Consider the following 13627-nt stretch of genomic DNA (forward strand, 5'->3'; position numbering starts at 1 on the left):
AGAAAAGTAATTGTGCACTGGAGAAACAAAGTAACAGATAACATAAGATTCACTGTTGAGTGGCTGTTATTATTATTTTTTTTCAATCAGCAAAGTACCAAAGTTAATTTACACCAGAGCAATCCACAAAAATATAAACACAAACTGCTTCCAAAGTCTTCCTGTCCCCACAAGGATGACACAGCAGTGTTGTGGAAATGGTTCAAGCAATATGGATGACCTCACATATTTTCAGTTTGTTGCCATTTTTGGTGCCTGTGTTTGCCTTTGGTACACAAACTGATCACAGGTCAGACAGTCTGTATGAAAAATGTCTTTGTAATGTTGCCCCAGAACACAGAGTGGGTGTCTTTATCCTGCCCTCTGGTGGAGAAGTACAAGTGTCTTTACTTCACTGTTCCATCATCAGTTGAATCTACACATAAAAGAAGATTATCTACGTTAAAAATCACAGTTAATGATGCTAAAGTCTGACTTGTGGGTACTACAGTCCTTCACTTAATCAGTTAGTGAGGCAGAGTGGTGATCCTCATGCTCTGACTCGCAATAGGGTACGACACCATCGGGGTAGTGGCGTGACTCATGGTGATGCCAGGCATAGGCTGCGTCATGGACACTGCCACTGGTGCCACAGATACAGCCACAGGTGCCATAGAAACAGATGGGGCCATCCCTTGGGCAATGGTCTGTGCAAGGGCAGCTGAGAGGGGGGTGATCTCAGGGTTCAGGTGAGGCGGAGGGGCTGTAGGTGGGGCACTATTAGTCTGGGGCGCTGAAGGGGCGCCGCTAGGAGCTACTAGGTCTTGCTGGGTGACAGGCCGAGGCTGCAGTCCAGCGCTGCTCAGGGTGGTGTGAGTCTGGGCGATGCTATGATTGTAGGAACTTATTGCACCCACAGGGGGCACCAGACTCTGCTCAGTTGGTGCAGGAGTGGAAGACAGCGTCATTACCTTGGCCTGGCTACGGAACTGGGCGTTCTGCTCCAGAAGAACCTCATTTGTGGCTATGAGATTTGAAACCTGAGAAACACATGAGACATGGATTAAAAAAAGACTGGGCTCCATAAAAGTCCACTGCTAAAACTTTGGCTTTGTCGGGCAGAAATTAAGTTCTTGTAAAAATTGAATTTACTCTTCACAGAGTGTGTCCGTGTCTAATGATGTTGCAGAATGTCCTTTCTTTTTTAAATGTGCCCAAATATATTCATTAGGGTTTTAGTCATATGACTGTAATGAAAAAACACTTTCAAGTCAGCTGCTCCTTGGATTTAAAACAGCTCTGACATCTCTGTGCTTGTTTAGGGTCCTTAGTGCATTCATTACAGTATTAATCTATCATGCTGCCAACTCTTATAACTTTCTAACTACTACTTTAAACTTTGTTTTATCTGTGATACCAACTTTCCTCCAGTCTGAAAAAAAACAACCTTTGAAGTCCATAAAAAAATTGTACATCTCATTATTGAAGTGTCTGGGACACTGCTCCTCTCCCATTACAAGCAGTCTGTAAACCAAATGTCAATAAAAAGTAGTCCCGCCACCTAAGTTCAAAACACAGGTTCAGCTTTTGTCAGAGAATAATGAAAAAATTTGAATTTTCCCAAACCCAAGGTCATGTCTGCACATAGCTTGTTTTGGCTTATCTACAGTCCAAAAGCCAAACATATTTTGTTAAGTATCATATAGTAAGACAAAGAAAGCAGCAACCTCAAACAGGCTGGAACCATATTTTTTACTTGGAAAAATGACTTAAATGATAATCGCTATAATAGTTTCTGTTCAATCGATTGGCTAGTTGTTTCAGAAATACTTCAAACTCCCGGCCCTAATAGCAAGTTGTAGTTCAGTTGGCTTTTCCATTTCATCCAGCCAAGATGTTGATATGCTGGTCTTCAGATGCTCTGGTAACTTTAGATGAGAAGTCTTGTGTTGGATGACAATGATTTGCTTTGTTAAAATCTCCACTGTACAGCCCTCAAGGGATATTTACTTTGCCTGTGATTTGGCAGTCATATATATAATACAAGACCTTGGCTTGTGACTAAAGTTGAATTTGACTTTTACATGGCACTATCATGTGAAAGGACCATATTCATTAATTCAGTACAGGAAGCATACAAAGTAAGTTACATTTGACAATATAATGCAATCTGATACAACAGCCTACAATAAATTCTACCTTGAGCTTATCAAATTCAATTATTTGTTAAAGCTATGGTGCGTTGTTTCTGCCGCCCCAATGAGGAATTCTAAGTAATGACAACAAAACTGTGATAAAAGCCTTCCCGTGACCGTGCACCTCCCCCCAAAAAAAAAGTTACGCACTAAAGCTTTAAAAAGGTCCCATGGGATGAAAATGTCACTTTGAGGTTTTTTAACATTAATGAGTTCCCCCAGCCTGCCTATGGTCCCCCAGTGGCTAGAAATGGTGATAGGTGTAAACCGAGCCCTGGGTATCCTGCTCTGCCTTTGAGAAAATGAAAGCTCAGATGGGCCGATCTGGAATCTTGCTCCTTATGAAGTCATAAGGAGCAAGGTTACCTCCCCTTTCTCTGCTTTGCCCGCCCAAAGAATATGGCCCGCCCACGAGAGAGAGACATCATGGCTTTCAAACGAGCAAAGTGGCAGTTGATCAAGGCCCCCACCATCCACCTTGCCGTCCCCTCTCTCCTCCTCAATAGCTACAGACACAGAAATGGCACGTCCTAAGTAAAGCTCATTGTGGGACTGGCTCTAGTGGCTGTAATTCTGCACCAAGGCTGAATTTCAGAAAGAGACTTCAGATACAGTATTAGGGGACCACTAAGGTCTATATAAAAGCATCCAAAGAGCACCATGTCATGGGACCTTTAAGACTTTAACACATTGTATTTCACTGCATTATACTGTCAAAGGTGGCTGTTATTTTGCACGCCATTGTATCTGTTATTAGTTGTTTAAAAAACAAAGCATATTGCATAAATACAAACATGTTTAAATTTGACTGATACAACTGCTATTCATGTGGGAAACGCCTAACAGTTGATTTAAGTTTCAAATAGGTTTTTATAAATCGCTCATTCTAACCTGCTTCTTCAACTCTTCTACTCTCCTCCTCAGCAGGGAGTTCTCTTCCTCCAGGAACCTGTACTCCAGAGGACGGGGTGGCAAGGATGCTTGTAATCCCAACTCATAGTGCGCACCTCCACTGACATCTGCCAGGCGCAGCCCCTCCAACCGCCGCCTCTTCAACTGTAGAGCAGTGTGGTCCATAGACGCTTCCAGGGAGCTCGCATCAAAAAGCCCACTTTCAAGCAGAGGGTCATATACTGAGCATGAGCTCCTGTCATAACGCCGTTGCCCTGTAGAACTTACGGACAGACAAGTGCTCATCCCACCTCCACCTACCCCCCCAACTCCTGTGATACCTGGATCTCTGCAACCACCCAGGCTGGGGCAACCCATCCCCATCATAATACTTCCACCTCCACCTCCGACAAGTCCTTGCATTCCTCCACAGGCACTTCCTCCTCCAACACCTATCCCTCCCCCAGCATTCACCATTCCACTGGCACCTGGCCCTATAACACCACCCACTCCAACCCTGGATGGCTCGTATTCAAAGTCTTTTTTGACATGGCGAAATTTACACTTATTGCCCCTCTGGCACTCTCCCTTCAGGAAGTCTCTGCAGATAGGGACTTCCCCACGGCTATGTGGGAGATCCATGGGGGACAGGCCCAGTCGTGCTGCCACTTTCCCTCTTAGTCTGAGGGGTAGCTCTCCTGTTTTCTTGTAATAGTCCTCATCCTCTTTAGATCCATGGACAAAGCGGCAGTTGGAGCGACTACACTCCTTGTTCTGGTAGTCATGGCAGAAGATGAATTCATTCTTTTGCACTCCCAAGTCTGGCACCTCATTGAAGTCTGGGTGTCTAAAGCGGCAGCGCTTTCCTCTCTTGCAGACATTGCGTATGAAATCCCTGCAGACACCGCCCAATTCCAGTCCTACACCTTGCCCCCCACCTCCACCGTTCCCACAACTGTTGCCATTTCCGAGCGCCCCTCCTCCCCCCATGCTCCCAGAGCCGTTGCCTCCAAGACTTCCTCCTGATCCCCCTCTGCCCTCCGCAGAGCTTCCTGCCAAACCAGACCCAGGTCCTCCTTCTTCACCCAGACTACCACCACTTCCACCGCCACCTGACAGGTAGGAGCTATCACGGTCAGGCATGGCGCTTGGCCCAGCTCAAGGAGAAAACAGCACTCATGTGTGTGAGGGGGGCGGACGTGACCTGCCAAACATTCACATACACAGGTAATGAAGTCATGAATAGCTTTTTTTCTTTGGTGTACTGCAATTTTCTATTCAAAGATCTGCAAGACAAAAACATAAACCCAAGTTAAGCTTTAGAAGTACAAGAGAATATGGATATGAAAGATCCTGGAAGGGAATTTAACTGTTATGGTCCAACTGGATATGGCTAAGGCTGAAATGACAAAACCTGGTAAATAAAACGTAGCGCTGCTGTTGTTGTTGTTATTGTCGTCACTGGAGGATGAGCAGCAGCCAGCGAGACGAGCGCTTTGATAAAATAACGAAAAATGTACATAATGCAAAGCTAAATTGAATACATAGGGTAGATGTCGGTAAATAAAGCACACTCTGTTACATCATGTACATGAATAAGTAAGGTTAAGCTTACCCATGTTAGGCTATATCAGCTAGCGAACGTTATCTAGCTAGCTAAGTGGCTAAATGCTAATGTTGTCTTACCAAATAGAAACCTAGAAGCAGGATCCAGATTATTGCCGAGGGATTCCCACGCTTAAACGCCCTGGTCTGATTCAGTGAAATGTATACAGATATTTCTGCTTACAACAGCAACCAGACATGTGTTACTTTTGGCAATTGCTCGAGGCCCCGGGGCTGTTGTTTACCACATTTCGTGATGCATCTTTCACGACCAACGAAGAAGACAACCCTCTTCCTCTTCTTCTTTAAGGTTTAACGGCAGTTGGCATCCACATTGTTGCATTACTGCCCCCTGTAGGTTTTTGCTCTCCCTTAGCACGTCTTTCTAGTCCAGTCACTCGCTCTTAAAAACAAAAATAACACTTTCATTTCTTGGCCACTGTCTCCACACTCTAATATACTTATATATAATCTCCTGTAATTGGTTCACCGTGTTTTTTTTTCTCCCTTTCCTGTGTAAATGTTGTACATTCACAACAATGCTCAACTGTTTCAGCCTCCTGGCACAAATCACAAAGACCCGTTGGATTTTTTTCCTATAATGAAAAGTGTAGCCTACTGTTGAGGTTGCCAATTCTCAGCCTGCGTATACTCTTCCCATTTTGTTCCCCTACTTCTTACCATTGACATATCTTACTCCTTAATTTCCACACCTCTGTTTTAGATTCTGATTCTTCCTCTCCGTCTAATCTGTACTTTTCTGCCCTCTAGTGGCGATAATGTTAAATTGCATTGTAGTATGTTTTCTCTCAGTTTTTTTCTTTTTACCGGGAATTCATTAATACACGGTTGAAAGGTGTTAAGAGAATACAGTAGGCGGCAGTCCAATCGCTAAACGACGGTGAGCTAATTTAGAAATAACAGCTGTGGCCTGTGGCAGAGGTTACATTTCATTTGATACACTTTTACCACCACGTTTTGTTGTACGTCGGCTCAATAGGCGTTAACATAATGAGTCTCGAAGCTGTCAGCTGAGTCAAAGTAAACTATTCTGTGCATCGGGTTGGACAGAGTAGCATGCAGGCCTGCTGAGTGCTGACGTGTGTACGTCCATAGCCGTATGTACCCTGCATATGAGCATGAGCTGTCAAACCGCAAGATAGCTGTATTTCCATATAACTTGTGTAACAGTTGCGTCTAAGCTCCTCATCTGTGCTCAGAGACGCCAGCATGGCAGTGCAAGGTGTTTTCCACTGGATGCAAGCCTGCGTGGTCCTGCTGCTCTGCTTATCTATAGCCCTGCCTGCTGCCTCAGAGTCGATCAGAAATTACTATGATACTCTCAATGTTGAGCCAGCAGCAACTGACAGCCAGGTAAAGAAGGCTTTCCGCAAACTGGCCGTGAAATACCACCCAGATAAGAACAAAAGCGCCGATGCAGAGAAGACTTTCAGAGAGATAGCTGAAGGTAAATCATGCGAGTAACACACGGAACCTTTTTATATAACCTATATTGTATGTAGTTTACACAAGTTAAATGAATTGTAACCTATCACTTTCAAAAGATTAGTTAATTATTTATGTATTATCTTAATAGGCCTCATAAATACAGTCAGTTTGCTTTTTAAGGCAGACACAGCTTGTAGGCTACTGATGCGGTCTAAATTAACAGCCCTGCAATCAATCCAACTTTCATGGAGGTTGAACTCCAGTTTTTGTAGTTATTTTGGAGGCAGTAGTTTATAGTGCTGTTGATCTGTATTGTGCATTATACTTTATACAAAGAGTGTTTTTTTCAAATATTTTGTCTACCCTTGTTAACATAATTGGGGTGGAATATATGAATAACACTGTATACAGTAAATGCAATACAGTTTTAACAGCACCACTACAGCACCACCGACTACAGCCTCTGAAAATAAGTGTAAAGTTGAATCAACATCTCTCTAAAGGTTTCAAGAAAAACTGAACATTATAACCTTCATGAAGTTATTGCAGGACTGTCTTACCTAGCTAGGTTTACCTAATGAACTTGCACATAAGTTTACTTCAATTGCTCTATCTCAACCAAAGTAAAATTAATACCTCTGTTTGCTCCTCCCCTAGCCTACATGGTGCTCTCCAACAAGGAGAAGAGGAGGCTGTATGACAGTGTGGGCCATGAGGCTTTCCTACAAAATGAGGCCTCTGTTGACCCTGAGGATGAACACGATGAGACAAGCTTCCACTTCGGTTTTGAAGACCTCTTCCATGACTTCGATGATAGTCCCTTTGTGGAGGAGTCATACTTCCACTGGAGCTTTCATCAGGATGGGGAGGATGAGAATGGGCCATATGAACATCACACTTTTGAAGGGCCTGGTTTCAGCTTTTATTTTGGCGATGAGGATGAAATTGAAGAAAACTACTACTAGCTACTAGATATCCAGTGTAATGTTTTAATGTATTGTCTTTGAAAATAAAGTCTCCATATTGAATTGTTATGTCAGTGTCTGTGTCTTGTATTCAGTGTGTAGAACTTCCGTTAAATAGGTAGCTGTGTGTGTTCTGCCTCTTTTACGGGATAGCTTGTAAGTTCAATGGTTGTTTACAGATTTGTGAGGTTGTAAGGTTGACAGCTGGGGAAACTGATTGGATCGTTATGCCACTTTTTCTGTGTGGGTGTGTCGAAAGGTCCTGAGTTACTGACTAACACACCATTTAGTAATTTTTTTTCCTGAGGCAGCACTTTAGATCTGGCACTGTTTTACTCCATTTCTTACAGGACCAGTGTGCACTTTGACCTAAAAGGATATCCTGTGCCTTTTCAGCAGTTGGAGCGTGAGCGCTTTAAAGCCAACACAAAAAGATCTCTACAGCTTTATACACTTTTATCGAGATAAACAGAGATTTAAGCATTACAAAGCTTTTAAAAGACAGACTGGAATCATCAACTTACAAACTTGACAATGATGGTAAGTATGCCTGAAAATGATCTTTATGACAACCTCTGAGTGTCATGTGATTTTTACTCCATGGAGACATCCACATAAGAATACCCTACCAAGAGCTATAAGAGATGCAGGCTCTGTGAACATTTTAAACTGACAGCTAAATACCTATTTATTTAAATTGGCTTTTAATTAATGTCACTTATTTTTCTTATTCTTTTTTTAACTATGTTTTTTCTTAATGGTCTCTTTTTGCTTACCTTCACTTATATTTTATTGTCTTTTCATTGTCTAATTGTATTGTCTATTTGCCCTTGTTGTAATCTGTTGCGTTTTTATTTATATTTTATTGTAAAGCACTTTGAGCTACATCTCTCTCTATTATTATTGTTAATAATAATGTGAATTCACTCCTAGTTTTGTATTGATAAAATTGCTAGCCACATTTTTGAACACAGGAAGAAGTGAATGAAGTGACATCTACTCTGAGTGTAGATCGTCATAACATCAATGTCACAGAGGTGTTGAAAGATGGGGACTCACTTACCTTCCTAATTGTATCTCAAAAGGTGAGAAAACAATTCATTTTTTGTTATTTAGTGGAAGCTAACATTAGATCTAGATGCAGAAAACCAGTTGATTTGTTTGAATTATGGTATCACAAAAACAGACTGCACGAATGACATGTCTCTCTTGTCTGTGCCAGCTGTCTGGGACAGGAGAGTACCATGTGGCTCGGGCCTATGATGATTTTGAATGGCTGCAGCAGCACCTGTTCTCTCAGGAGGATGTGCCCGGGATACAGGGAGTCATAGTCAGTACTTTATTTCATCTGCGCACAATACTTTATTTGACTTGTAAACGTATGCACACTTTTCTGACAATAACAAAGATTAGTTCTGGAATATCTATATGCTCCGTCAGTAAAGGGGCCAAGCAAAATGTGGATTCTGTGGAGCTGTTGAAAACTTCCTTTTGGAAGTGTACATGCTGCTCTATGTTATCTTTTTTTTCTAACTGCCTACTGGAGCGTCACTTTTGCTGAATTTGGTGTGCTCTAAATTGGAGCTAAACTGCAGATTTTAGTTAAACATGCATGGTTAAACATGGATTTATGTGTTCTTGTAACACAGTGCTTTTGTAACTGAGAAGATCAAACACCAACATGTTTATTTCATTCAATGACTTAACCACTGGAGCACTTTGTTTCTTTTTAAAATTCTTCCTCCTTTCCATTCTTTACATCCTCCTTTTCTTTGTAGTCAGGAAGCTGATTTTAGTGCTGCCATTCTGCCAGCTGGCCCCAGTACTGAAGAAAATGAAGTAGAAGCTTTGTGGTCTGATTGCATGTTGTTTTTTTTTTTCAAGAAGTTTCCTACCAGGAAGTATTTTTTGTATAGGCCTACTACTTCCTAGTATTACAGTGTGTGCAGTGGGGTTGTGTTTGTCATGTATTACACAAGCACATGCTGTGTAATATGTGATCCAGGGCAATAATGTGTGCATACTGTAAATCCAAGCACTATGTATTTAAAAAAACATTAACCTTATTTATGTTTCTCTCCGAGGCAAAGTGCCTAATAAAAAATAGTAAAAAAAAAATATATATATATATAAAATGAAATCTTGCTTTGACAAACAATATGGAGTAACACAATTGTACTTTGGTTTTCTTCAAGTTTCCTCCTCTTCCTGCAAAGGCTCAGGTGAATGCATCTGCCAAGGTTATGAAACAGCTTGGTGAGTACATCTGAGACCACCTCCATTAAAAAAAATGGATTAAACTTAGATTTAAAAGTAAAATGAACCAAATATATTCTCCATTTCTTGTCTGTTGCACTGTGTGAGTGTAAAGGTGTTGATGATGATCAAAATGTTGATGGTTTTCCTGCAGGTTTCCTTGGTTTAGAAGAGTGGCAGCCGTACTGTAAAGCATTGGAAACCTTCCTCCAGCAGATTGCTGCACACAGCATACTCAGCAAAAACAAAGCTGTAGAGATCTTTCTGACCAGCTCAGATGTAAGTGGACACAAATAAACAGCCTGTTTTTTTTTTTAAATCCTCTTTTTAACGAGGCATTGACGTCGCAAAAGGGTGCAACATGATACCTTTTTACGAGAGAGGCAGATAATAAATGGTTAAACTTTCACTGACATGGTTTCAGAAGAGGAAATGGAGCGATTCATATGACAGATGTGAGTTGCACACCAGGAAGTTGCCCTGTGAATATCCAACATACTGTACATTAGTGGTAGTTACCAGTTAACTGTCTAACAATAAACAGTTGATAGCTAAAATTATAATTTCTTTGTGTGTAAATAATTATAAATATTCCTGTTGTCAGACTGTACAAGGGAGTATTGCTGCATGTGGCACATACACAGTTTTGATGAGAAACAGGATGATATGAACAGCATTGAGAGTAAATCATAAAGATAAAAGTATCTTTACGAAGAATGCACACACACACGCGCACACACACACACACACACACACACACACACACACACACACACACACACTGAGTAAAACTGCCTGAGTTTGTGTCCGTGTTGGATGTGTCTCAGATCCTGCTGATGATACAGTAAGTTCTTTCCTGTCAGACTGAGTTTCATCGAGTCTGGAATGCTGTGTATTGAACATAAGCAGCTTTTATTGTGGATCTGTTTTTTTTTTAGGCTTCCACTCATGTTGGGAAGATTTCATATGCTGTATATGCTATGCTTGAACAGTATTAACTTGAAAAATGTCCAAGCTTATTTGTGTCCTTGTGTCTAGCCTCCAGGCAGACAGAGAGTTAGGAAAAACATTTTCAACCGGCTGAGTCAAGCAGTGGAAGAGAAGAGGAAAGAAGGCCATAAGGTACACAACTGGGACTCATACAAACACTATTTACAGCCTCTACACCTGTATGTCTGGTTTTATACCATAATGTCTGTGTCTGCAGGATGTGGATGAGTTCTTTCAAACTGAACGTGATCATAACCTTGTTCTTACCGGCTGTGCCAAGACTGCAGCTGAGGTGAGCCAGCCACCTGTGTGTTTCTCCTCTTCCCTTTCTTCTTCTGTCACACAACCAGACACACTGTCCTGTGTGATTTTTGAACTTTTGTTTTCCTTACAGAGATTCCTGGATGTGGTGCAAACTGAGCAAAGTAAGCAAACTTTATTTCAAGCTCGGGAGGAAAGACAGGACGTGCTCATCAGTTGGTGTTATTTAGGATTTATTTGTGTACAGATTCTACAGTTGGAATCCATAGGAGGATATTAAGTGTATTAGTGTTCATCCACATTACTATGCAAATTCTATCTGTCCCAAGACTGATGTCAGTGTGTGTTCCATGTTTAATTTGTTTACAGAAATAGCAGTGGCCTGTGGCCACTTCTCAGCTGCTCTGCACCTCTGTGTGGAACCAGGGGAAGACGCTGACAAACAGGCTTTCTCTAAGTGAGACAATAATAGCATTGGTCCCAGGTCAATGCCTCTGAATATTGCATACCAGTTACGATAAATCAGCGGGATAAATGTAGACACATTGACATCACTTTTTTCTTGCAGGGCTTGTGTGAAATTATCAGAAGTCTTTGATTCTATGAAGGTAAGTTGTTTGGCATATATTTACATAGCAATGTATGATTGCTTTGCCGAATACAATGCAGATAATGCGCTTGTGTGTGGGCAGAAAAATATGACAAGTGTTGCTGAGAACAACGTGAGCACTCTTGGGCTAGGCCTGGACCTGGAGTCACGCTACCAGGAGGCAGAAAAGGTGTGTCTTCTGGCTCTAAAGTCATTTTACATTCATCATGTTGTCTCTCCATCTACCTTGAATCCTGGCCTTCTATTGAAATATGACATGTCACACGGAAACCTCTGACTAATACTCCTGTGTGTAACACGATTATTATGTCCAACGCAGGAGATGCTCTTCAGGAGAACCTGTAAACTAGTGGAGTTGGAGTCTGCCAGAAGGAATGCAGAGAAAGCCAAGCCTGTAAAGAAGGCTGCTGTGAGTGCCTCTACACATGTATCACAAGAACACACTGCTAGATCAGATGTACATGCTTTCTTGTGACCAGCAGATGTCAGTAACGTTCTGCTGATGTGATTCAGCAGTATGGACCTGGAAAGCTGATGAGAGGATGTTAGATGCAAATATAATCTGTATGAAGTATATAATTATGATGACATGCTCCCCCTATTCATCAGATGGAGGAGGTGAAGAAAGCAGCGGAGATGGAGTTTGATCACATTTGTAGAGTGGCTAAACAGGAGGTAAAACATCACATTTAAAACTGGATTCTCTGTTTCCACATAGCTCACCCATCTCCAGTGTGTCATGTAACATCCTTTTGACATTCATGTATGTATTAACATGCATGTGATGTGTCTCTCCCAGATTGCACGGTTCCAGGGTACGCGTGTGGAAATGTTGCAGCAGACTCTGGTTCAGTGGTGTGAAAAGCAGCTGCTTACAGCCAAAGAAAGTGCTGAGCAGTTCAACCAGCACCTGCAAGCCTTAAGAGGGATGGCCTAGTGACCCATCTCTCAATGAAGCATCCTCAGTATGTCTAAACATAGCATGGGATAACCCAAACGTGTCCTTCACCTTGTTGTGCTGTATTCTGATGCTTGCTGATGCTAGTGGATTCAATTACATCCTGTGTAAATAAAGAAATATAAGTGAAAGGGAAACCTTCCTGATAATCAAACAGCATCCCTATAATTTGTACACACATTTACTTTGCCTCACTCTCTCCCCAATCACACTCATATACCAATAAAGACCCTATAGAAATGATGGTTTTGATTTGTTAGCAGTGGACTTGTCATCTGGTGAGGCTATTGTGTGTGTGTGTTTGTTCTATACTACACTCATGCGGTTGTGTTGAGAGTGTATTGTGCTCCTCTCCAGCCACCACAGCAGCCAGGGTCACACAAAATAAAGTGTGATGAATTGATTCCGAAAGTGTGTGTGTGTGTGTGTGTGTGTGTGTGTGTGTGTGTGTGTGTGTGTGAGAGAGAGAGACTTCTGGATCATTAATCAGCTGGTTTGACGGCTCTTGCAAGGACGTGGCAGCAAGGACACTGTGCTGGCTTTTTGTTTGGCTTTTGAAACTATTCTGGCTTTGTGAGTATCTGTTACAATCTTACAATATTCTATTATCCATGATCGTGTGAAACCTGTAGTGAGGTCTAGCACAAAACAACGCACTTAACTCATTTCTGCACATAAGCATATCATCCTCCTCTTCTCTGCCTGCTGCTGTAGGTCCATATCTCAGCACTGCTGTGCGCTTCATCTCATCTGTTCCAGCCTGTAATCTCTCCGTTGGGTGAATAAGGAGGAGTGGTTCCCATTTGAGGGAATGAGTTAGAGAGAGATAGATGACTGTTCTCATAAGAAGAGAGGTTGGAGAGGAGGTTTAGCTCATTTGACAATGACGGAGTAGATGAAGGGCAATCATGCCATGGAGTGCCCACCCAAACAATGAATTAATGAATGGAATCTTTTGGTATAGTCTTAGTTAAAATGAAAGGCGGCCTACTCTGGGCATTAGATGGCACATGTTATCCTCGTCTTGGAACATTATGGGATATTTTATGTCTGTATTCTCCACCCTCACAACTACAGTCTTCCTCAGCCTCAGATTCCGCAATGCTTGCAAACCACAACAAAAAATATTTTATTTTTCACTGTATTTTATCCATTTAAAGAGACTATCTTGTCTACTTGGTCTTGGTCTTAAAACAATGCACATGTATAGAGTTTATACAGCCACACATGTTTACAATGTCACTGCTAACATTCAATTCAATTTTATTTATAGTATCAAATCATAAGAAGAGTTATCTTGAGACACTTTACAGATAGAGTAGGTCTAGACCACACTCTATAATTTATAAAGTCCAAACAATTCTAGTAATTCCCCCAAGAGCAAGCATAGTGCAACAGTGGCGAGGACAAACTCCCTTTTAGGAAGAAACCTCGGCCAGACCCAGGCTCTTGGTAGGTGGTGTCTGAC

The 13627-nt window shown here is 41.8% G+C and overlaps 3 protein-coding genes across 4 annotated transcripts; 2 read left to right on the top strand and 1 right to left on the bottom strand.

Moving 5' to 3' along the window:
* Positions 1-48: 48 nt before the first annotated feature.
* zc3h10 (zinc finger CCCH-type containing 10) lies at positions 49-4967 on the bottom strand. Of its 2 annotated transcripts, none has more exons than XM_078248338.1 (3): positions 4752-4967; positions 3066-4269; positions 49-1019 (listed from the first exon to the last, which is right to left on the bottom strand). In XM_078248338.1, the coding sequence occupies exons 2-3, from the start codon at positions 4206-4208 to the stop codon at positions 507-509; spliced, it is 1656 nt and encodes a 551-aa protein (XP_078104464.1). In that variant the 5' UTR covers positions 4209-4269; positions 4752-4967; the 3' UTR covers positions 49-506. The 2 variants fall into 2 exon arrangements, with proteins under 2 accessions (XP_078104464.1, XP_078104463.1); XM_078248337.1 differs by having other exon boundaries at positions 3066-4351.
* A 611-nt stretch (positions 4968-5578) lies between these two features.
* Positions 5579-7153, top strand: LOC144516216 (dnaJ homolog subfamily B member 9-like). Its single transcript, XM_078247422.1, has 2 exons — positions 5579-6138; positions 6777-7153. The coding sequence occupies exons 1-2, from the start codon at positions 5901-5903 to the stop codon at positions 7082-7084; spliced, it is 546 nt and encodes a 181-aa protein (XP_078103548.1). The 5' UTR covers positions 5579-5900; the 3' UTR covers positions 7085-7153.
* Positions 7154-7388: 235 nt separating this feature from the next.
* On the top strand, positions 7389-12394 carry LOC144516217 (sorting nexin-6). The gene is made up of 14 exons (XM_078247424.1): positions 7389-7624; positions 8059-8169; positions 8307-8414; positions 9280-9340; positions 9495-9619; positions 10379-10462; positions 10548-10622; positions 10725-10755; positions 10961-11048; positions 11160-11199; positions 11284-11370; positions 11521-11610; positions 11811-11876; positions 12001-12394. The coding sequence occupies exons 1-14, from the start codon at positions 7619-7621 to the stop codon at positions 12136-12138; spliced, it is 1110 nt and encodes a 369-aa protein (XP_078103550.1). The 5' UTR covers positions 7389-7618; the 3' UTR covers positions 12139-12394.
* Positions 12395-13627: the final 1233 nt, after the last annotated feature.

This window comes from Sander vitreus, chromosome 4 (genome assembly GCF_031162955.1).
Source record: "Sander vitreus isolate 19-12246 chromosome 4, sanVit1, whole genome shotgun sequence".
NCBI lineage: Eukaryota > Metazoa > Chordata > Actinopteri > Perciformes > Percidae > Sander > Sander vitreus.